The 25,588-nt window shown below is 39.3% G+C and overlaps 1 protein-coding gene across 6 annotated transcripts in view; it reads left to right on the forward strand.

Annotated features, from left to right (window-relative positions):
* The window catches only part of LOC136885417 (gastrula zinc finger protein XlCGF46.1), a 293,140-nt gene that overhangs the window by 65,259 nt on the left and 202,293 nt on the right, over window positions 1-25,588 (forward strand). For 5 of the 6 annotated variants that reach the window (XM_068230325.1, XM_068230328.1, XM_067157941.2 and 2 more), the window contains 2 exons: window positions 2,273-2,385; window positions 24,812-24,892. In XM_068230325.1, the coding sequence (XP_068086426.1) occupies window positions 2,335-2,385; window positions 24,812-24,892 (132 nt within the window). In that variant the 5' untranslated portion in view covers window positions 2,273-2,334. The remainder of the gene's footprint in view (window positions 1-2,272; window positions 2,386-24,811; window positions 24,893-25,588) is intronic. The other variant, XM_067157942.2, reaches the window with a different exon arrangement.

Raw genomic sequence — 25,588 nt, forward strand, 5'->3', positions numbered from 1 at the left:
AAAACTTGCTACCTATCAAGAGATGCAGCAGAAAAGCCAAGGCTATGCTTAGTACAACAAGTAGTGACATGATGGAAGAGTGTACTTGGGATGGTTCGCCGTTTGCTGGACGTTAAGGATGAGCTTTTGCTTGCACAGGCAAATGTGGTGAACTCCCCACAGGCTCTCCCAGCTATACTATTTTCATCAGAAACATATGTACGTTTTCAGCACAAGTCATATCAGAACATGGATGATCCAGTCTATTGTATTTTACCCCTTGGGTGCTGGCAAAATATTATGCCAATAAATACAGTAATAATGCAAATTATATTGAAAATTACAAACAATTACATATCTTAAGTGTCTATCCAGTAATAATGCGCTTATAAATGTGTGATAGGTAGATGCATGACTTTTTGCATTAATTAATGTAGTAATAATTTTGTAATATTAATGCCATTATTTGTCTTTCCGGTGGTGGAGTGGGGACTTTTGCAAGAAATGCTTCAAATCACCTCACTTGAAATAATAAGTACTGTACTCTATCACCACTGGCCAACTTGAGAAAATTGAATTCATTTATACATTAAAATTTAAAATGAAACCAAACTCACCCATTTAGTTTCTTGTGAAAATCTCTTCTTATGAGTGTGGCTCACCATCAAACATTCTGACTGCACAATACCATCACAATATGCTATGTATGGAATACCTTTGGTATATGCATTTATCAAGAAACTATTACAACAGTTCTCTCTGGAGAAACCCTTTAATATCTCCAAAACTACTCAGTGGGCTTGCAAAATAAGCACATCACTGAATTTGTCGCTCAATTCATTTAATTGTTCTATTGGGTGACATTGGTATATTCCTATATCAGAAAACAAAGTTGCTGTTTCTCAGTAATTACGTATGTGATTGAGAGTAATAGGATAGTATTTTATGACACCCTTGATACAATTCATGTATCTGAGAACAGAATGTCTATATCTTTCATGAATCAGAAAATATTTGATGTGGACAGACAACTTAGTTGAATCAGCCTATTTATAATTTGCAATATCTCTTTTTCTTTGGTTCACTGCTATACTTAGTCTCGTAACTACCTTCTCTGATTTGAGAGCCCTAAAGTGATTCTTCGTATTCAAATAAACACGTCTCCTTTTTCAACTGTGTTAGGACACTGCGCATGTATGATTTTCTGTTGAAGCAGCTGGTGCACACTTTTAGAGAACTTTACTGTTATAACAACAATAGTAGAAAACCTTGCTGGCAAGATGTAGTGTTTACAGTGCACTATGTCTTCTGGTATGGGCTAGAGCAATTTGTTACTTTCATTGACCTGTCTTAGTCTCATCCTTATCTTTGAGAGTATGAAAGTGACCAAGGTATGAGCGATGCTAGTAATACCATTCCATATACAGTCAGTCCCTGTTTTGAATGGTGTGAAAATATCACTCATACGGTTGGTTGGTACATGCATTCTTGTGGGCTTGGCAAACAGATATGTAATAGCAACTTCTGGCTTGGTGAGGAAAGCAACAGAAACTACCTTTCATTTCCCTAGTATGCCTCTTCAGTGACACCTGGGCTATCTACGATAGCTTTTGGTGGAGCTTTGGAGGATCAAACCAGCCTTCGGGCTGAATACACAACATACAGAAAATCACTAATGCCACAAGCATGGAAGCTTTCCATGAGGAAAAATATTATCACTTGAAAAAGACTTTAGTGAATATATTGGTGTAGAGCATAGATTGTACATAATTGCAACACAGATAAATGACGAAGGAAAAAAAAAAGGAATAAAAATCATTGAAATGTGATGTTGCATAGAGTTGTTGACACACATAAAGAGATTGAAGTTGATGAGAGGGGAACACTTCAGTTGATATTGAAAGGATTTTAAGGGGGTAGATATTCTATAGGGGATGATAGAGATTGAGATAGATGTAAGATGAAATTGTTAATGCATGTGAAGCTCAGGATCTATTGAAGTGGAGATCTGCATCATACCAGTGTGTGCAGCTGGAAGGAGCCTGATAGTCAAGCAACATTGTTGCTGACATCTCACCAAGTTAGCCATAGCTCAATGCCAGTCAGTGTATGTGGAATCATTGAGATAAAAGTCATGTCCCTATGTTTTGCACTCCCTTTAAAACCAGAGTTTGTGAGTCTTATGATGAAGAGTTTGATAAAATATCAGAATGGCTGCTAGGTTCATCTCTAAACTAATGACCCTGACAACAGCAACTTGAACAATAATATACATTTGTGTTCCATGTTTCAGTGCAAATGCTGTGGATGTATTACAACACCAACACGGTTTAAATACATCATATTCAGTATAAAATGGACCTGAAAGTATGTGTCAAAAGTGAACCAGTTGACCTTGAAGAAACAGTAAGTATATTATTTTTAAGTGTAACTTATAGTGATTCTACAACTTCAGGTTTGGTTTTTGTCATAAAGTTCTCTTCTATGAATAACACTAACAAAATTAATGCTGTTATCAACAATCAATTCTTGTAATATGATACATCTTTAATTTGTGAACGTAGAGGGTTGTAGGTGAACCATTGCATGGAAAAGTCTATATTGTACAGATTTTTTCACTGGGAAAAATGTGCGGTATATGAAGAAAAACAAACTTTCCTTGTTTTAAAAGTATGGCTACATTTTCTGAATGTGTCTCCAATCTCATACCACACACATCTGGGCAATTGTCAAGCTTGGCTCATAGTCACTGTAGCGTTTTGCCATCGATGGACATTAGATCAAGAATGTTAACAAGTTCAATGCTGTGAGGGACCAGATCCGGCCAGAGCGCGTGACCCCGCGAAGCCAGGCCATTTCTAAGCAGTCGGTGTGAGCTCAGTTCTTGATGTCGTACGCACCTGGAGTAGTAGTGGCGTGATATATTTCTAAGCAGTCGGTGTGAGCTCAGTTCTTGATGTCGTACGCACCTTGAGTAGTAGTAGTATATAAGTAATAATAATAACGTAAACGTTTCCACCTTTTCAATACCGTGTAATTTATAATTTTGTGAATATATTTTGGTATTGAAAAGGTGGAAACGTTTACGTTGTTATTATTATTACTTATATATTATTCTCAGTTCAATACGGACCAAAAACATGAAATTCATAACCATTATTGAGTAGTAGTGGCGTGATATATTTTTGCTCGTCGTTCGTCGCTCACAACTTTTGGTGATTTTTTACGATTGTCATGATGATGAGTTTACAAGAGAAGGAAGTGCTGATTCCGAAACGGAAAGTTGGGAAAGTGAGGACGAACTGGAACTCAACCCAACCTGGTCAAATCGAACATTCTGCTTAGCAAAGAAAACAAACTGCGAGTGCCAATACTGGGAGAAAACAAGCCAATTGACTGGTTTCTATTGTTGCTTGATAACAATTTTTTGGAATTTGTTTGTTGTGAGACAAACAATTATGCGTTAGAGTTGTTTTGTGGGCCAAGCACAAAGGAGAAATCGCGCATTCCGAGATGGAAGGATGTTGATGTCAGTGAACTAAAGACATTTTTGGGTTTGCTGATTCATTCTGAAGCATGGCAAATGAGCAGACTCCAAGATTATTGGAAAACTCACAGGCTTTTCAATGTTCCTGCATTTTGACAGTATATGAGCCGGGATTATTTTCTGCTTTTATTACGATGCTTACACTTTTCCCCGGCTAGACCTATCAATGATCCCAAACCCCAGTCATTAGACAGGCTGGAAAAGGTGAGACAAATTATTGATTTTTTTCAGCAATAAAGTGTCTAGCATTTATTATCCTTCACGGGAACTGTCCATTGATGAAGCTATGGTACTTTGGCTGGGTCGCTTGATTTTCAAGCAGTATATAAAGGGGAAGCGGCATAAGTATGGCATAATACCTTATGCTCTAAATGAACCTGATGGCCTCACTTTCAAATTAATTGTGTATGCCAGAGCCAATGACCAGTTGTCTGGGAAAGGACACTCTACAAAGGTGGTCACGCATCTTTTGGAGCAACTTCTGAATAATGGCAATGCCATGTTCATGGACTATTATTATGATAGTTTTGCTGTAGCATCTAAGATGCTGTTAGAAAACACATACAGTACAGGAAGACTCCGAGCTGACCGGCAGCACAACTCTCCAATTGTGAAGAGACCGGGCGAGTTGGCCGTGCACGTAGAGGCGTGCGGCTGTGAGCTTGCATCCGGGAGATAGTAGGTTCGAATCCCACTATCGGCAGCCCTGAAAATGGTTTTCCGTGGTTTCCCATTTTCACACCAGGGAAATGCTGGGGCTGTACCTTAATTAAGGCCACGGCCGCTTCCTTCCAACTCCTAGGTCTTTCCTATCCCATCGTCGCCATAAAACCTATCTGTGTCGGTGCGACGTAAAGCCCCTAGCAATTGTGAAGATGGCAATACTGCCTAAAGCTGGAACTATTGCTCACTACGCCAAGAAAATTATGGTGGGTAAATGAAGGGACATGCGAGTGGTAGAGTACATTTCTTCGGAATTTGAGAGCACAATGGTCACTGTCACAAATAAAAGGGGCCAAGAAAAAGAAAAACCTTTGCCAATAGTGCAGTATAATGCACACATGAAACGGACGGATTGGTGTGACCAACTCAAGGTGTACAATCCCTTAGAAAGGAAAACCCTTCGCTGGTACAAAAAAATTTTTGTCCACATCATTCAATTGATGATCATCAATGCTTTCCTCTTATACAATATGCACAATATCAGGCTTGGAAATCCGAAAATGGTTTTATACGACTTTCGCCTACAAATAATAGAATCATTTCTGCCACCACGTCAAGCAGAGCTAGTGCACACTGCTCTGAGATAGAACAACTTTCATTGGTTGGTGAAAAATGATTAGTGAGACTCCAAAGGGAGAACCAAACACAAAAAGTTCAGGGTCTGCTATAAAGCACGAAGTAAAAAACAATCAACGTTTGTCTGTTCTGGCTGTCCAGATTTGCCGGGGCTTTGCCGATTGGTTACTTTGACAGGTACCACAAAGACATATAATTGGACCAAACAGTGGATGGTGGGTGGAGCTGTAAATTATTGTACAGTGTGAAAAAAAAACCATGAATAAAGCTAAATATTGTTTTTACAGTTTTCCAAATTATAATATGTCATAAACAGTAATTATTGTAATATATTTCATTATAACATAAGATTTTCAACAAAATAGTGATCAGTGGTGTAGCTGAGGGGCCGAATCCAACCCACAGACTTAGATGTCTTCAGAAATTTTAATTTAGGCACATGTTTAAAGTTTTGACAATATTTGATAAGTTTTATATAATTTTTTTCATTTTTAGTTTTTGGGGGTGGGAATGTGTAATTCGCATAGCAGCGGATGTGTTAATTGTTGCTGGTAATGCTGGGTAGTTTTTATGGGAACATTGATGTCGCGCCATTTTACCTTGCACTCTCTTGTCACTCCACTGTTTCTCTCCCAGTGATGATCTGATTGTAACAAATGCATAGTGTGCACGAAGGTTACTGGTGGTTCTGATACCTCCAGAGGGCCATGAGATAATGGGTCTGGTCAAGAAATCCAAGAATAATGGTGGAGTGGTTTCATCATAGTGACGTCCGATTCCATGGCTAAATGGTTAGCGTGCTGGCCTTTGTTCACAGCGGTCCCGGGTTCAGTTCCCAGCAGGGTCAGGAATTTTAACCATAATTGGTTGATTCCCCTGGCACGGGGACTGAGTGTCATCATTACGACGCGCGGGTCACCAGGCCTCTCCAGAGGTCACATGACATTTCATTTCATCATAGTGACCATGTTTCAGCTCGTAATCTGGAGGCTTTAGGGCTGAGTACTGGTTGCCTTGGTACCATTGAGATTGTTTTCCTTGATTTGATCAAAATTATTGACAGTGGCATTCAGGTTACTGTTCTTCATAATTGTTGATGTTGGTTGTTAAGCATTCTGTGTGATGGCAGTCGTGAGCCATACTTGTCACGTCCACCATGCCAGTATCATTGCAATGAACAATTTCCATGTGTAGGTTGTTCCGTCAGTCAACGCTCAGGCAAAGCTATTTGACGTAAAGAAATGAAACTTTGGGGTTACATTTCTTGTACAATGTAGGCTCCCACTAAGGAAGGGTTTCAAGAAATGCCACATCCAAGGGAATGAAATGGGGATAAAATCCTGAAAACAAAAATATTAGTTACTCCTAAACCATTCACATACAAAGTTAAAATTTCACTCAATTGTTGCCCCTTTTTGTACTAGATGTTAAATAAGACAAGTTTAGAATACTTTCAGCCCTTAAGGGTTACTTTTCTGAAACCGTTTGATATACAAGGTTGTAATTTCACTTGATGGTTGCTCCTCTATGTCTTAGATGTTGAAAAGAAATGGTCTTGAGACAACACATCACTTGGGATGGGACCTGATGACGAAAGTATTTGCTTCCTCGGAACAGTTGACTTATAATTGGTATTATAGTAATGCACCCCTTAGAGGTCTTGGACTGGTGGAGATAAAAATATTCATTTCTCTGAAACTGCTTGACTTAAGAAGTCAGAATTACAAATTATATTGTAGGCGGTAAATAATACAAGGTTTGAAAAAATTAACCTCTCAGGGAGTTAAATGGAGATTAAAGTCCTAAAATAAAAATATTCATTTCTTCTACACCGTTTAATGTACAATGATTAAATTCAAAATGGTATTATACCGTGTGGTCCACTAGCAATAAGAATTAAGGTCTAATTGGTTGAGTGACTCCATCTTTACAATACAATATTCTCTTTTTATTTTATTTTAAGGAAAGGGACATGTTTCATCTCTTCTATTGTGAGACACCTTCAGCCTAAGCTATTATGGTAAAGACACACAATAATCTTAATTCTAAGAACAATGACATATTTTGAAATATTGAAGAGGCAAGGTGACTCAGTCTGTCACATTTAAGCATGGATTTTTAAAAACACAGCAGACAACAGTCCCACACCGAACCATACATTAGCCGGCTGGACAAGGGGAGAGACAAATGGGGCGGAGAAATTTTCCAAATAATATATGGATTGCAAGAATTGTCCAGCCACATAATACAATTCAACTGAGTTATTCCACCTATGTACAAGCTGTTTGATCAGATATTCACATACTCGAGGCTTCCAACACGAGATCACATCAACGTTTTTCAAGTTTCAATTTCAATTGTTTCGATTCATTTTGCACATTAAAACTCAAAGGGACTTTTACTATCAAAGTAAATGGTTTTATTTCTTACATGAACTGTGTTTTTAAAAATCCATATTTAAATGTGACACATTGAGCCAAATTGACTCTTCAATATTTTGGAATATGTCATTGTTTTTAGTATTAAGATTATCATGTGTCTTTACCATAATTGCTTACACTGAAGATGTCTCACAATAGAAGAGACAAAACATGTCCCTTTTCTCAGAATGAAATAAAAAGAGAAATAGTATGTATTGGAAAGGTGGAGTCACTCAATCAAGTAGACCTTATTTCTTATTGAGGTCAACAATACGGATTTTTGTGTCCATTCACATTTACTACAATTCTGGAAGACATCGGTCCCTCTCCCTAAATCAGGGTAATATAACAAGATGTGTCTTAACGGGCTTGAAGACAGCAAAAATTTTGAGCAGCTCTATTAATTCATTATGAGTACCTCAAATGAACCCGTAAAATGAGTATAGATACACAGAACAAATACTTTAAAACAGGAGGTGGATGCACAGAGTTGGAGCACGGTACTGTATAGGCTGGGAAGTGGGCGCCGTAGATCAAGTGTCACAGTCGCTCACAAGGCGATATGTGATAGTGGACATTGCTCGAGGAAGCAAGAATTTTTGTTTTTAACAGCCAGTTGCCTGGGATGTTGCATTATTGGTGGCTTCCAAGGACTGATTTGTTTATTTTACCCTGTAAAAGACCATATGTATTGTTGCACTGGGTAGGACAAGGATGTGGACATGATGGTCTGTGGCCAGTATAGGCTGGGAAGTGTGTGCCGTAGCTCACATGGCTAGCGCGTGGTAGGATGTGTGATTGCCGATACAGTACCGTGCTCCCGGTCTGTGCATCCACCACCTGTTTTAAAGTACGTGTTCTGCATATCTGTACTTGTTTTATGGGTTCATTTGAGGTACCCATAATGAATTATAGTGGCGCTCATGATTCCTGCTGTCTTCTAACCCGTCAACACACGTCTCATTATATTACCCCGGTTTATGGAGAGGGACCGATGTCTTTCAGAATTGTAGTAAATATGAAGGGATGCATAAAACTGGATCATAAGGGGCTGGTGGACCACCCAGTATATTTTAAATCCTAGGTGTGGTATAGACATTTTTTTAAAAATATTCCATTCCTAAGATGTATACAAAGTTGTTCATACCTCCTAACCTGTTTGGTGTATTAAGTTGTAATTTTGCAAGAAGGTTATTCTTTTATGTCCAAAGTGTCCAGTATTATGTACTTCACAATATTTTCCCCTAAGGAATTTAGATATGGTTGACTCTAAAAATCACAATATTCATTCTTCTGAAACCGTTTCATGTACAAACTTAAAATTTTACATGGAGACTGGCCTGGTTTGTCCTAGATGTTAATTAAGAAATTTTTAAAACATTCTACACCTTGAATACTTTTCGACATTCAAGTCCAAATTTGACAGGTTGGTCACTTCTGCGTCCTAGATGTAAATTGAGATAGGGTTTTAAAATATTCAAATTATATCAGGTAGAAATTAATTTTTGAGCAAAAAGTAAATAATCATTCCTCCAAAACTATTTGACATACAATGCGAGGGTGTATTTTATGGACTCAGCTGACAATGGACTTGTACAAATTTATAACTTTCAATGATAGTGCAACGTCTCAGTTGTCACTGGATGTTCATTAGACTGACAAAACCAGGGCAATGTCTACTGCTCAATTTGTGCATCTGTTTTGTTGAAAATTTGAAATATATGTGAGAGAAAATGCAGAAATGAAGTTTCAATTCGGAGGCTAGTACCTCAGGTACCAACACAATTATTTTTCCTCCTCTTGACAGTGACACATTTTACTTTAATCTGTAGGATTCATTAAAATATGGGAACTTTATTTCCAACAGTTATAACAGTTTTTGAAAATCAAATGTGTCCTGTGTTTGGTACGTATATATATACAGTAGAACCTCGATAATTCGAAATCGGTTAATTCAAAATCCCACGTAATTCGAAGAAGCTCTTGTTCCCGGAAACATGAGATACAGTTTTGCATGTTATTTAAATTGTTTAATTCGAAATACGGATAATTCGTAATTCGAAGTACAATGTCGGCCCCATTATCGAAATTCAGACTTTTAATTCGAAACTGCCTTTACATTTTAAAACAATAGTATGTTACAGAGTAATTCCAACTTAAAATTTATCTGCGTCATAATAGAACGCGTGTTCCGGAACGTGGAGGGGTAGCTTTCCGCACTTACACTCACTTCGGTGGGTCTACAGTGCGTTTCATGATTGCCAAGTTGAATGAAATCGGAATTCTTTTGTATTCAATCTTTTCAGGAACGCCGTAATATCACGCGACAGGCAGTGTGTGGGAAAACAGAATGCGCAAACACTGGCGATACCGACAGTTGACGAAAAAGCGTGGCTAATATAATAAATTCGTAGGCACCGAACAGTACTGTAATTGCTGATGAAACTGCATTGCTTTATTTTAATGCGAGCCCAACCGGTCTTATGGTTTTAAAGGAGAAAGTGCCAGCCGGTGAAGCGTACATGGGTCGGGGATGGGGGTCATTGTAGTGTGTTGCAATTGCAATGCACATGGAAGCGAGAAACTTTATCCCCTCGTCATAGAAAAGTTCGATAAGCTACAATGTTTTAAGGGCGTCGGGCACTTTCCATCCCAGTACAAAGCATCTAAAAATGCAAACAGTACAGATATCCAAAAAATAATGCATTTGCACCGGGGAACCGGCATAATTTATCCTCGTCTTTGAATTGTGTGATTTTTTTCTTTCGTTGCGTGAGGTTATGTTCGTCAGTGATTTATCCAAGTGCATTATTTGAACATTGTAAATGCACCTTGTTGGATACATTTCGGAAATAGTTTTTCCATGGCATTGGAAAGGTTTAAACTGTGAATTGAGGTGCTTGCATGTATTAATGGGTCTTAGAATACTTTGTGACGCGGCAAGTGTTTACATTTCTGAAGTACGAGAGAAGTGCCATGGCGGGAAATCGCACAAGGATAGAGTCAAAGGAAAGTTTGATTTTAAGGGCATCGGGTCCTTTCTGTGTAAATACAAGGCATCTAAAATGCATACAGTATAGTACTCCAGTGAATAAAGCACTTGCATATGGGAGCCAGCATAGATTTCTCCTTGTCTTTGAATCGTGCTTTTTTTTTCTTTCTTTCGTTGCGTGAGGTTATATTTGCCAGTGAGATATGCAAGTGCATTATTTGAATACTGTAAATGCATCTTTTTGGATACATTTTGGAAATAGTTCTTTTTTCATAGCATTTGAAAGGTATAAACTGTGAATCAAGGTTAACTGCATGCAGTAACGGGCCTTAGAATATTTCGTAACGCGGCAAGGGTTGGTACTTCTGAATTGCGAATTGGCACTTAATTCGAAATCACGTAATTCGAAGTCCGATTTTTGAGCCCCAACGACTTCAAATTAATGAGGTTTTACTGTATATTGAAACAGGAATGGCCATACTTTAGCTTAGTGGAGAGCATGGATTGACGCCAGGGTGTGTACGGTCCATGTTCAGGGAGTATAAGAGAGAAAGTTCATTTTAAAGTGGAACTTGCAGTTTATTCAAGAAAAATAGAAATTATGTCACCTTTAGAGATGAATGGTTGAAGTTTGCATGTCCTGAAAGATGTGGAGAAGACGTCGTCCCTTGGCATCGGTGTCGGCGTCGTCGCATGTCCCTGAACTCGTCACCTCCCACCAAGGTACCGCGTCATCCCCCGGCGGATGTCGACCCTCGATGTTAAAGGAAACTTGAACCTGGTGTCGGTTTTCTGGTGATAGTGCAGCGTGGAATAGTTGATTAGCGTTGTATTCCACTAAGGTCCCATGAAGGGAGTAGAGAAATGTACGAGGTTCGCACAGAATGTCAATAGGATCTGATACGACACTTCTCTACCGCACTGTACTGCAAGACACTGTTTATTGACTGAACGAGTTCCACTGTAAATGGGGTTGGACACACATTACTTTGAAAAAATAGATTCAGAATCACAGTTCTGTGAAAATAATAGAAATTAACACTGTTCATGAAATAGTCACTGGCGAACTCGAAGTGATAGGCAACAAAAAAATAATCTGGATCTTTCTGAGATTCAACTGTATACAACTTCACTTAATCTCAGTGCGAAGAAGAAAATTAAAATGAGTCCTATGGACACAGTGTTTCGTACTGTTTGTAATGAGCACGGAGAAGCAAATGCAATGTTCTAGCACACACACACGTGGAAATATATTAAAGTTTCTATGAAGACTGTAAAGAAACAGTTTATGACTCTTAATACGCAGCGTCACGAAAAAGAACCAAGTTCCATTAAGACACAGTCTTAATAAAAAAAAAATCACACAGAAATAAATTCTCCACTGAGGCACAGTTTAACAAGTAGCTTAACACAATCTCTCATCAATAAATGTAGACACAGTCTTTCACGAAGTGAGTTAACACAGTCTTTGAAAAGAAATGTCAGCACAGTCTTATGAAAAGGAATGTTAGCACAGTTTCCACGAAGTGAATTAATACAGTCTTTGAAAAGGAAGGTTGGCACAGTCCTACGAAAAGAAATGTTAGCATGGTCTTTCATGAGTAAATTAACACAGTCCTTTGAAAAGAAATGTCCTTTCACTAGGGCACAGTTTCACGAAATAACTTAACACAGTCTCTCGAAGAGGAAACAATGTTTCACCAAGGCACAGTCTTTATGCACTAAGTCCTTTACACTCTTATAACAGCACAGTTTTCAAAAATATCTACGAGACAGCGATTATTGTATAGACTCTGCAATACGAAGTTCACAAAACGAAAATACTGTTAATCAGCTTGACAGATCAACATTACTACTGAACAAGTTTCCTGTTTGCACGCAATGTTAGAGTCCAATGAGAATATGTTCGACACTTGCATCGCGTATTTTCTATCACCGGTCCTTAGCTGGACAGAGTAACACACTGTACTACTGCAGCTGGCCCCCCACGGCGTGGCTGCTCGTACACGACAAAATCACACACACTGTCTACTACGGGGCTGGCGAGCTCCTTATATTGCCCTAGGTCGGATGGCCAGACTGAAAATATGAGCCTCTTTAAAATTTTATAACTCGGCCATCCTTCCGCCGATTTTCATGAAATTTTGGGCAGTAGTATTTGATATCCAGGCCTACAAAGTGACATTCTTCAAATCACGATCGGACATCCCGTTTGTGATATAATGACATTGAAGCGAATGGAATATTCGATCGTGACATCACTTGGCCTTGGCTGGTACTCTGCAGCGAGCGATCACCTATGAAGCCTGTGCGCTCGGCGCTCGTTTTAAATCCACACAGTCGGGTGTTAGCGTGTTCTCCTCAAGAAATACATGAACGGCAAATGCTGACAGGGCATTCCTGTTTCAGTATATACACATACAGATATATGTATATACATTTTAAGACGTGTTTGTAAATAATTTTTCTCTCAGATTAATTCTAGTTAGATATTAAAAATATATATAACACTTCAAAAAATCCCAGATAGGACTGTTTCTTCTTGTTTAATTGAAATTGTACTTAATGTACTAGGTTCTAAATTCTAATTTACTGCAGATTTTGTGTTTTTGACGAAGAAAGAAATTTTGGAATACTGTCGACTTTTATTCAGTTGGCTGCTGTGAAATTAATACTATGTAGCATTTTCATCTCCAGTTCTGCTGCAGCAGGAATGATACCTCGTATTTTGATCAAGATTTCCCACTAAATGAGGCTACATTGTTTTGCAAAATTACTGATAAAGCTGTGGCATTTGTTTTGCACATGTTTCTTCCTTACAAAGGAAAAAGGTCTTCTTGTCGGTTGTTCGATATAATTGCACAAACTCGGCAAAATAAAAATTAATAATTACAATAACTCTCCCTAGTAAAGCAAACTGTTCCATTTGTCACAGAACATATAATAGAATATATCAAGAAGGTACTTTAGACTCTTTGAAATACACTGTCATTTGGATTTTGTTAAATTGATTTCCAGAAAAGTGAAGAATGAGCAATTATGTAAACATTGGCCCACTTCAGATTTATTGACAGTCTGTGGAAATAAAAATTGAATATAAAAGTAAATACATATTTGGTAAAGAATAAGTAACGAAACAGTACAGTTTACAATTGTCCTGCCGTGCCTCCTCCGCAAACGCATTCTGAAAATGATCGTCAGCATATTCATCCTCTTCGTTTTCCTCTTCAGAATCCAGATCTCTTAAATTGGTTTGCTAAATTATGAAGTACACAACACGCCACAATAAGAGATGGTATCTTTTGTTATGACTCAAAATGGGCAATTGCCTTTCAACTGACCAAAAACTCTTCCTATTTTCATTCTATTTTGAGCGTGGCCTTTGTCATATTTCTTCTGCACTTGGTTGATGGGATTTTTATATGGTGTCATCAACCATGGTACTATGCCATAATACCAAGCTCGATACCTGCAGTCGCTGAAGTGCGGCCAGTATCCAGTATTCGGGAGATAGTGGGTTCGAACTCCACTGTCGCCAGCCCTGAAGATGGTTTTCTGTGGTTTCCCATTTTCACACCAGGCAAATGCTGGGGCTGTACCTTAATTAAGGCCATGCCTGCTTCCTTCCCAGTGCCAGCCCTTTTCTGTTCCATCGTCACCTTAAGACCTATCTGTGTGGGTGCGACGTAAAGCCAATAGCAAAAAAATAAAAATAAAAAATAAACCTATGCCATACTCTGAATCATCCAGAATTATCATTTTCCCTTGATGGAGCTAGAATCAGGTAGGATTCTACTGTCTACTGACCCCTGGGCATTAATATTTGTGAAATATTCTTGTATGTTACAAGTAGGTTGAAATTATTATTTCCCCTTTTTGTTATTGTATTCATAACCCTAATTGCGTAGCTTCACAATTTGCACGTAGGTTCAATCCAAAGCACAAAATGCACAGGGAAAGTTTTGTTGTACCTACCATTTTCTCATAGCCGCTTCAATGTCATTGATATTTGCTGGAAAATGTTGCCAATCTTCCCCATTATCACATATTTTTGCTCACCTGTGAAACTTCTGCTCACTTCAGCTTGAAAACCGTATCACCGATGTACTGCAAAAACCCTTCTATTTTGTGTGTGGGTGAAAGGGTCCCTCCTTGAGTGTCATGAAAAGTATCCAAGATATTATCTCCGCTTATGTTGACATGGAGCCCTTAAAATTGATGTATTGCTCAGTAAAATCTATGTGTACTCTCCCGTCGTTTCCTGCACATCTTGGGAACGCGCACTTGCACGAACATCGCCATGGTGACCTTTATGGTTGCTACTTGGTAGACTAGAAAACTCTTATTTCAAGTATTTACCTTATATTCCGGGCTGGGTGGCTCAGACGTTCTACTTGGCAGGTTTGATCCTGGCTCAGACTGGTGGTATTTGAAGGTCCTCAAATACGTTAACCTCATCACAGTAGATTTACTGGCACTGAAATAAACTTCTGCGGGACAAAATTTAGGTACCTCAGCATCTCCAAAAACCGTAAAACAAGTAGTTAGAGGGACATATAGCCAAAACATTGTTAGTATTACCTTTTATGCATATGAAATAAGTATTTACTGGAAAAATAGATAAATGTTTGAACCTTTTACTACCTACTTGATGTGCTAGTATTTACTACATTCTTATGTGAAGTAATTACTTGAAATTCACTATCTTAATCTTGACAAGCCCAAGTTTGTACTGCACATAGTAATTACTTGATCCTGCTAGAGGGAGACGTATAAGCACCATTGCTATTCTTCAACTACGATGTGGGTTGATAAAAAGTGTAGTTGTGGAATCTATATTTACAGCATTAATTTGAATGTTAGTGACCTCGTGAGTGCAGCTGGCCTTCAGTTCAGAGGGTCCCGGGTTCGATTCCCGGCCGGGTCAGGGATTTTAACCTTAATTGGTTAATTCCAGTGGCTCGGGGGCTGGGTGTGTGTGGTGTATTCAACATTAGAAATCATCCTAGGTAGGACCCTCATCTTCACAGACATGCAGGTCGCCTAATAGGCCGTCTACTAGAAAAAGACCTGCACCAGGCCTCTCCGGAGGCCATACGCCATTATTATTATTATCTGTTTGCTAATTTTTTTGCCACCAATCGAGATTACACCATTCCAGCAATCGAGAGCTCTCTTCAAGGCACACTGTGCGAAGATGTTGTAGAGTTGAGGTATTAATATACAACCTTGTCATTTCATTTTTCACATTGAAAATGTCTGCGAGATTATCATTCACCTTTATGGTAATAATATATATATTACATAATAATTCCATTTGGTTGTGTATTTGTGCCCTTATGGTTCATGGTGTTGACTACTCTAGTCACGTCTAGTTCCTGAACCATGGCCAGTGGCTGAGAGGCCTAGTAAGTGGTCCTGAGAGTTGGGATACCAGTTAGAATGGAATCAGAGTGGGCGTATCGGACATATTCTGAGTCATGGCCCTTGGTGTGCTCAGGCCGCTAGGACTATAAAATCCACCATGGTCCCTAATGTGTTAGAGGGGAGATCCTCACTTGGACTATATGTACATAGGGTAGCATCCTGCTTCATGAATTTACTGAGCTCAGAACATTTTAAGCAAGCCTCATACCTATGGTAGTAAAGGAGTCCCACTCCCATTTGACAGGCGAGGGACTCCTTGGAAACAACTTGGCGAACGAAATGGAATTCAATGGGGAGCTATCAATATTAATGGGGCTTATGGAAGAAAGAAAGTAGAACTGGCTGAGTCAGCAAAGAGGATGCATCTGGATGTGCTAGGAGTAAGTGATATTCGGGTAAAGGGGGATAATGAAGAAGAGATACTTGATTATAAAGTGTACTTGACACGTCTTAAAAACGGAAGGGCAGAGTATGGGGTAGGGCTGTTCATCAGAAATACTATTGCAGGCAACATAGTTCCTGTTAGGCACGTAAACGAGCGAATGATGTGGGTAGATTTGGCAGTTGTTGGAATTAGGTTGAGAATTGTCTCAGTGTATATTCACCATGTGAGGGTGCAGATTAAAATGAAGTTGACAAGTTTTATGAAACATTGAGTGACATCATAGTCAGGGTCAGAGCAAGGATAGTATAGTGCTAATGGGTGATTTCAATGCGAGAGGGGAAATAGAACTGAAGGATACGAAAAGGTGATTGATAAATGTGGGGAAGATATGGAAGCTAATGGGAATGGGAAGCGTTTGCTGGACTTGTGTGCTAGTATGGGTTTAGCAGTTACAAATACATTCTTCAAGCATAAGGCTGCACATGGGAGGCTAGGGGTACCAGATCCATAATAGACTATAACTTAACCGACTTTGAATTCAGGAAATCCGTCACGAATATACAGGATTTTTCAGAGATTTTTCAATGATACAGACCACTGTCTGATCTATAGTGAACTACGTATCTCTAGGCCTCTGATAGAGAAATTGGAATCTGTCTGCAAACGAATAAGGGTAGAAAATCTCCAGGACAAGGAAATTAGACAAGTACATGGATATGATTAGTGAGAAGTTTCGAACAGTAGACAGTAAGCAGGTTCAGGATATAGAAAGAGAATGGGTGGCATACAGGGATGCTGTAGTAGAAACAGCAAGGGAATGCCTAGGAACAACTGTGTGTAAAGATGGGAAAAGTCAAACATCTTGGTGGAATGATGAAGTGAGAGCAGCTTGTAAACGTAAAAAGAAGGCTTATCAGAAATGGCACAAAGCAAGGGCTGATGCAGACAGAGAATTGTATGTAGATGAAGGAAACAGAGTAAAACAAATAGTTGTTGAATCCAGAAAGAAGTCATGGGAGGATTTTGGTAATAACCTGGAAAGGTTAGGTCAAGCAGTAGGTAAACCTTTCTGGACAGTAATAAATAATCATTGGGAGGGAAAAAGGACATGAACAGTGTTTTGGGTAATTCAGGTGAACTCATAATAGATCCCAGGGAATCACTGGTCAGGTGGAGGGAATCTTTTGAAAATCTTCTCAATATGTAAAGAAATCTTCCTGGTGGTGTCGCGAACAACCAAGCTTATCGGGAGGAGCAAAATGATGTTGGTGGAATTGCGCTTGATGAAGTAGAAAGGATGGTAAATAAACTCCATTGTCATAAGGCAGCAGGAATAGATGAAATTAGACCTGAAATGATGAAGTATAGTGGGAAGGCAGGCATGATATGGCTTCATAGAGTAATAAGTTTAGCATAGAGTGTTGGTAAGGTACCTTCAGATTGGACAAAACCAGCAATTCCACCTATCTATAAGCAAGAGAACAGAAAGGATTGGAGCAACTATCGAGGTATCTCCTTGATTAGCATACCAGGCTAAGTATTCACTGGCATCTTGAAAGGAAGTGTGCGATCAGTGGTTGAGAGGAAGTTGGATGAAAACCAATGTGGTGTCAGACCACAGATGGGTGGTCAGGATAAGATTTTCAGTATGTGCCAGGTAATTGAAAATTGTTGCGAGAGAAAACGACAGTTGTGTTAATGTATGAGGGAAAAGATGTTTGCCATACTGGGGGACAATGGAATTAAGGGTAGATTATTAAAATCATTCAAAGGCATTTATGTTGACAATTGGGCTGCCGTGAGAATTGATGGTAGAATGAGTTCTTGGTTCAGGGTACTTACAGGTGTTTGACAAGGCTGTAATCTTTCACCTTTGCTGTTCATAGTTACATGGATCATATGCTCAAAGGTATAAAGTGGCAGGGAGTGATTCAGTTAGGTGGAAACATAGTAAGCACTCTGGCCTATGCTGACTACTTGGTCTTAATGACAGATTGTGCATAAAGCCTGCAGTCTAATATCTTGCAACTCGTGCAGTAACTATAGTATGAAAATTAGCCTTTGGAAGACTAAACTGATGTTAGTAGGTAAGAAATTCAAGAGAATTGAATGACAGATTGGTGATACAAAGCTGGAACTGGTAGATAATTTTAAGTACTTAGGATGTGTGTTCTCCCAGGATGGTAATATAGTAAGTGAGATTGAATCAAGATGTAGTAAAGCTAATGCAGTAAGCTCGCAGTTGCTATCAACAGTATTCTGTGAGGAGGAAGTCAGCTTCTGGATGAAACTATCTTTACATTGATCTGTTTTCAGAACAAGTTTGCTTTATGGGAGCGAAAGCTGGGTTAACTCAGGATATCTTGTTCATAAGTTAGAAGTAACAGACATGAAAGTAGTGAGAATGATTGCTGGTACAAACAGGTGGGAACAATGAAAAATGAAATGGCATGTGGCTTTTAGTGCTAGGAGTGTCCAAGGCCCATGCAGGTCTTCTGATTTGACTCCCATAGGTGACCAGCGCGTCATGATCAGGATGAAATGATGATGAAGACGACATATACACCCAGCCCCCGTGCCAGCGAAATTTACCAATGATGGTTAAAATTCCCGACCCTGCTGGGAATCGAATCCGGGACCCCTCAGACCAAAGTCAAGCACGCTAACCATTTAGCCATGGAGCCAAACAGTGGGAACAATGGCTGGAGGGCACTTGGAATAAGAAGATAACGGGTAAGTTTGGAATAATCTCAATGAAGCTGTACGCATAATCTGTCTTCGGTGGTGGGGTCATATGAGCTGAATGGAGGGGGATAGGTTCCCTAGGAAAATAATGTACTCTGTTATAGAGGGTAAGAGAAGTAGAGGTAGAAGAAGACAACAGTGAATATACTCGGTTTCTATCGATTTAAAGATAAGAAGTATAGAACTAAATGAGGCCACAGTAGTAATAACCTAGGATACCTTAGCTCTGATGGAACTGTCATGATGATTCTTCGTGCTGGTTTCCATAAAAATCATCTTCATTTCTTGATGAAGTCCTTCTGTATTGATGAACACCAACAGAATGATCTATGTTTCCTTCTTTTTAATTATTTCTAGTCAGTAATTTGTGAAAGAATTTTTCAAACCTGTCTAATATATATTTTTCAAAATGACCTAATTTATACCTTAGTAAAATACATAAAACAGAAAAGGTGTCAATTTTTCATGTGAAGTTAATTCACAGAGGCTTGCAGACTGAATGCTGAAAGGCTTAATGATCTATAATGATAATGTATGGTACCGGGAACAATGAGGCGTGAGGTTTATCAAAGGGGTTTCGGGTTCTTATGGATCAGTACAGAGAGAGTATGAGAAATGATAGTGTATTATACTTTAAGAACATTTATTCTTTCATTGAACTCAAAAGGTAGATTCCTTATCATTTTCTTCAATGACGATTTATATACAGAGAAATGACTAGCTGTAGTTGAAGAATTGAAAGTAAAGCATTTATTCTGCACATAGGCTTGTAAAAACGATGCATTTTTCTCTAAGTCTTTAGATTTATGCTTGAATGAAAATAAATTATATCTTAAACAAACTCTTCAGATTTTGTCTCTTTTGAGAATAAGTTCATTTTAGTGAACAGAAACAAATAAAATATTTTATCACTTGTCACATAAGTTCTGTTTTTAAGTTTATTGCACTTGAGATGCAAATTTATGCTGTATTTTACCTAAATTTAGCACTGAGATTCACAAAATTATGAAAGAGAAAAATAAACTGCGTCTTGTAATGTTCAACCTTGATTATTAAATGATTGTGATAGACCCAAATGATTCTAGTTCGAGTTCATAATGTTCGTTGAGCCACCCACTCCAAAACTCACTGATTTTGCTGTTTCATGCATTAAAGTTAGTGTGGAGGAACTAGAAAGTTTTTAGAGCACTTATATCACCTGTATTACTGGAACACTGGACTGGATTGAAGAACGTGTAGTTCAGCGAACCACAAGTTGAGCTCCCTGTAGTCGGATGTCATGATGTCCACCACGGCATCATGTTTGAATCCCTCATCGAACCACGATCTTCATTTCCCTTGCCTACTGGTGTAGATAAGCGTAATAGGCACTCGTCAGGATTTATCGTATTCAAAATAAACTGATAGAACATGAAAAAGTCCAACTGACTATCTTTAACTTTGGGAGTGTCCTATTTTAATATGGCACAGTTTTAATAAAGTGCACACGGATGGAGTATCTGATCACTGGTAGCGTATTTCGAGATTCTTGCACTAGAAATCCTAGTCTATAATACACCTAGGTCTATTATCTGCAGTCAGTATCACTCAGATCTCACAGTCTATTTCTAGCACAGTTCAATTGTTCCTAAATTGTGGCACTCGAAAATTGTAGTCTATTGAAAGCATAATTCAGTAGGGTTAGTTAATAATGTCCTTACCAAGCTCCATAGCTGCAATCGCTTAAGTGCGGCCAGTATCCAGTATTCGGGAGATAGTAGGTTTGAACCCCACTGTCGGCAGCCCTGAAAACTGTTTTCCGTGGTTTCCCATTTTCACACCAGGCAAATGCTGGGGCTGTACCTTAATTAAGGCCATGGCCGCTTCCTTCCCACTCCTAGCCCTTTCCGGACCCATCGTCGCCATAAGACCTATCTGTATTGGTGCGATATAAAGCAACTAGCAAAAAAAATAATGTCCTTATTTCAAATCAAATTTAAGAGTAGTGTCGCTTGGAATAAAGTTTGTTAATGAAATTATATTCTAGTAATGTCGTTGCAAAAATCAAATTTCACTTCACGTCGTTTTATAAGTGTCTATACGCTATTAAAAGACTCTATTCATGAAGAATGTTTGTAAGTTTCATAATATTTAAGAGTATAAACACTTGAAAATAACATTCTTTTTCGACTACAATGGCCTCTAAAATTCAGAGTTGAAATGTGAAAGAAAGAGAGAATTTAATTCAGTATCTGACACTTGCCATGAATGTGTTACCATTCCACAGTCTTTAAACGTACACGTCAAAGTACGATTATTGACATTCTACTTTTGAGAGCTAAGCAGTCTATAATATCCTAAGATGTGTTCTTAATTCACATGTAATAATCAGTATTGAAAAAACTTCAAGTAATTTCTTTCCACTGACGTTTTAAACTGTAGTTACAAACATAAAATTGGTAACTATCACCATCATAAAACACTGTGTTATTGAGAAGTTTCCAGGTGTTGTAGCACTCACAAAATTTACAAGTCCGTACACGATCGAACATTTTCTAAGTGTCACATCATTCACTGAATTCGCTAGTTTATTTCGACGATCCTTTGCGTACCGTACTAAGTTCGAATACTGAGTATAGATTCATTCTCACATCTGCACACCTGACAGCTGGGAGCGCTGAACTGGAACTACACTGACCTTGTCAACGTGGCATTCCTTTTTATATCCACAAGCCGGGCGATCGCCTGAGCCTCGTGGAAAACTGCACTTCTTTCCCCTGGAATATCTCCCAATTCCATGGGTCAATTTTTGCTATATTTGCAGATTTTTACGTTTGAAACATGGGGTACAAGATGGTGTAGTTTTTAAATCAAAATTTCAGTGATCTGGAAACTTCCAGATTGTCACGCCTTGTTCACGCGCTGTTGCGTCATCGGTGACGTGGAACAGGTGATGTGGACTGCAAGCTGAGTGTCGGGCCGCGCCGTGCTGTTGAGAACCTAAATTCTGGCCATCCCATTACAAATCTCGGACTTTAAAATTTCATGTTCCAGGTGACCAACGGTTCCTGGTACAGTATGTTTGTGTCCTTATCATTTCACTGTTTGGTTGAAAAGTACATTGGTGGTGGGGCATGTGAGAACGGGGCACGGATAGGTAAATTCAGGGTTGAAATAGCATGGCTCCATCTTTACACTGAACGAGAATCAAATCCAAATATAATTTTGCCGACTCTCGATCAGTTATCAGATTAAGAGAGCGAAGAGGAAATATCGTACGACCCTGAAACAGTAAGGAAGAAGACATTCATAGCAGCTGTTCTCATCTATACAACCACGGAGAGGGACGTGAAGGAACAGATGATAGTAATGTGAAGTTCTGTGTAGTCAAGGATAATGTTATTGTGGTGTAGAGAATTGGTTATTAATACAGATACCAGAAGGCAATGAGAAATACACTGACTGACAGAGCAAATGGAACACCAAGAAGGAGTGGTTCGAAAGGCATGAAAGTTGGGGAAAAAACAGAGACGGCACGGACGAATAATTGATGTTTATTTCAAACCGATATGCAGGTTACACAATGTGCACGGCATCGACTCAGTAGGATGTAGGACCACCGCGAGCGGCGATGCACGCAGAAACACGTCGAGGTACAGAGTCAATAAGAGTGCGGATGGTGTCCTGAGGGATGGTTCTCCATTCTCTGTCAACCATTTGCCACAGTTGGTCGTCCGTACGAGGCTGGGGCAGAGTTTGCAAACGGCGTCCAATGAGATCCCACACGTGTTCGATTGGTGAGAGATCCGGAGAGTACGCTGGCCACGGAAGCATCTGTACACCTCGTAGAGCCTGTTGTGAGATGCGAGCAGTGTGTGGGCGGGCATTATCCTGCTGAAACAGAGCATTGGGCAGCCCCTGAAGGTACTGGAGTGCCACCGGCTGCAGCACATGCTGCACGTAGCGGTGGGCATTTAACGTGCCTTGAATACGCACTAGAGGTGACGTGGAATCATACGCAATAGCGCCCCAAACCATGATGCCGCGTTGTCTAGCGGTAGGGCGCTCCACAGTTACTGCCGGATTTGACCTTTCTCCACGCCGACGCCACACTCGTCTGCGGTGTTTATCACTGACAGAACAGAAGCGTGACTCATCGGAGAACACGACGTTCCGCCATTCCCTCATCCAAGTTGCTCTAGCCCGGCACCATGCCAGGCGTGCACGTCTATGTTGTGGAGTCAATGGTAGTCTTCTGAGCGGACGCCGGGAGTGCAGGCCTCCTTCAACCAATCGACGGGAAATTGTTCTGGTCAATATTGGAACAGCCAGGGTGTCTTGCACATGCTGAAGAATGGCGGTTGACGTGGCGTGCGGGGCTGCCACCGCTTGGCGGCGGATGCGCCGATCCTCGCGTGCTGACGTCACTCGGGCTGCGCCTGGACCCCTCGCACGTGCCATATGTCCCTGCGCCAACCATCTTTGCCACAGGCGCTGCACCGTGGACACATCCCTATGGGTATCGGCTGCGATTTGATGAAGCGACCAACCTGCCCTTCTCAGCCCAATCACCATACCCCTCGTAAAGTCGTCTGTCTGCTGGAAATGCCTCCGTTGACGGCGGCCTGGCATTCTTAGCTATACACGTGTCCTGTGGCACACGACAACATGTTCTACAATGACTGTCGGCTGAGAAATCACGGTACGAAGTGGGCCATTCGCCAACGCCGTGTCCCGTTTATCGTTCGCTACGTGCGCAGCACAGCAGCGCATTTCACATCATGAGCATACCTCAGTGACGTCAGTCTACCCTGCAATTGGCATAAAGTTCTGACCACTCCTTCTTGGTGTTGCATTTGCTCTGTCAGTTAGTGTATAATGAAGATGTTTCTGGGCCTCCAGAGACCGACCCACTTGATACACTTATAAAACCATTGACTGTTCTTTTTTAAATAGTGACACCTGACTCAATTGATGAGATTGTAAAATACACCAATATTTACATAAGTAAAAAGCTATCTTAAGTACGACCAATCAAGACGGAGATTACAAAGTGACATTATGCTTAGAAGTTCTGGTCATTTTTGGTGCTCTATTATAATTGCTATCAAGAAAGGGAACCATGCTAATAACCTAGGATACTTTAGCTCTGATGGGACTGGTATGATGATTCTTCATGCTAGTTTCCATAAAAATCATTTTCGTTTCTTGATGAAGTCCTTCTGTTTTGATGAACGCCAACAGAATGATCTATTTTTCATTCTTTTTAATTATTTCTAGTTCAGTAATTCATGAAATAATTTTTCAAACCTGTCTAATATGTGTTTTTTAAAATTACTTAATTTATACCATAGTAAAATGCTTAAAACAGAAAAGGTGACAACTTTTCATGTGTGGGCCAATTGTCTATGCACGAGCACTTCCAAGAATTTTATAGGCATGAGTGTCTGCAGGATAAAATTGTTATGTTTCATTTGAACACCATGGCTTGAGGAAGATCTCTTACACGGAGTATGTATTATGTACAGTAATCACAGATGTCTGCAAATAAAAATATCTATAAGAAATTTACAAATACAACAGGAGAGAGGAAAGAGATTAAGCTGCACTCTCTGGTGTTAAATATAAAAGGTATCACTAATACATTTTCAGGTCTGACTTCTTCAGGTTTGGTTTCTTTAGGATGAGTAGAATAATTGTTAGTTCTTCTGTATATTTATATGTTCTTATGGTATAGTTGCTCTTAGGAAACAAGCAGGACATTTTTCTCCTCTTAAGGGACTCTGAGGTGACATGCTATTTATTGACACTCCATATTTGATGAAGTCCTTCTGTTTCCCAGAATTCTTCAAGTACATTTTACAATATTTTTGATTTTATGTCTAACAATCGAGTTTTGTGGTTTTCGTAGATACGTTATGCAGTTTTGAAACTGACTCTAATTCTGGGAAGTCTTGAATTGCCATGCTCATTTGTTGATGACTATATTGCTTAATGTGTCAGAAGATTGTACCTAATACATTAACTTTTTTCCATAGGAAAATTATGAACTTATACCAGAAATTACACATTTGAAAGAAGAATTTAAATCAGAGTTGATGGAGTTGGAAGGAGCACAGGTAAACACATAGGAAGTATTGTAAGCTGTTTTCCCTGGTGGTACATGCTTTTAGTAATACTCCAAATGTAGAAATTTTCCCAGAAATTTTAAAGAAGTTTTAGAAATATTTTTCAGTGTCTGTCCTTCTATGGAGCGTTCCGGTCTTAAATTGCAGTACAGCAGTAATGGGATAATTCCGTCTCTTTCCTTCTCCCATATTTTTCAGATAGCGCTGTCCTACTCTAATGCAGCGGGTTTGCCAAATATCCGTAAATCAGAATGTTATCGGTTAAAATGGGTGAATATCGTGTTATGTACAGAATTTTAAGGCACATTTGATGCCGTTAACAAAAAACTGTAAAAAAATAATTTAGTGTGGAAATGGTAATATAATGGAAAGTTTCACCAAATGCAAAATCCTCATTGCATAGAACTTACCATGTCATAACTCCTATTTTATATTCATTATTTTCCTAATTTTTTCACTGCTGGTAAAGAAACATTTCAGCTCGATGTAGATAAGTTTATTTTTAAATTTAAATGATAACAAAATGCAGTATATGCGTTTATTTTCAGTCATGTTCAGGGAATTGTATGTGCAGGCACGAAAAAGTCAGCCGCAGGCCAGCGTCTTTCCTACTGAATTTGCATGGGGGGTCAAAGCGAGGCAAATGGTCTTCAGATATGGAAGTTATTTTTAAAACAATCCCGAAGT

The sequence above is a fragment of the Anabrus simplex genome, chromosome 14, assembly GCF_040414725.1.
Source record: "Anabrus simplex isolate iqAnaSimp1 chromosome 14, ASM4041472v1, whole genome shotgun sequence".
Taxonomy (NCBI): domain Eukaryota; kingdom Metazoa; phylum Arthropoda; class Insecta; order Orthoptera; family Tettigoniidae; genus Anabrus; species Anabrus simplex.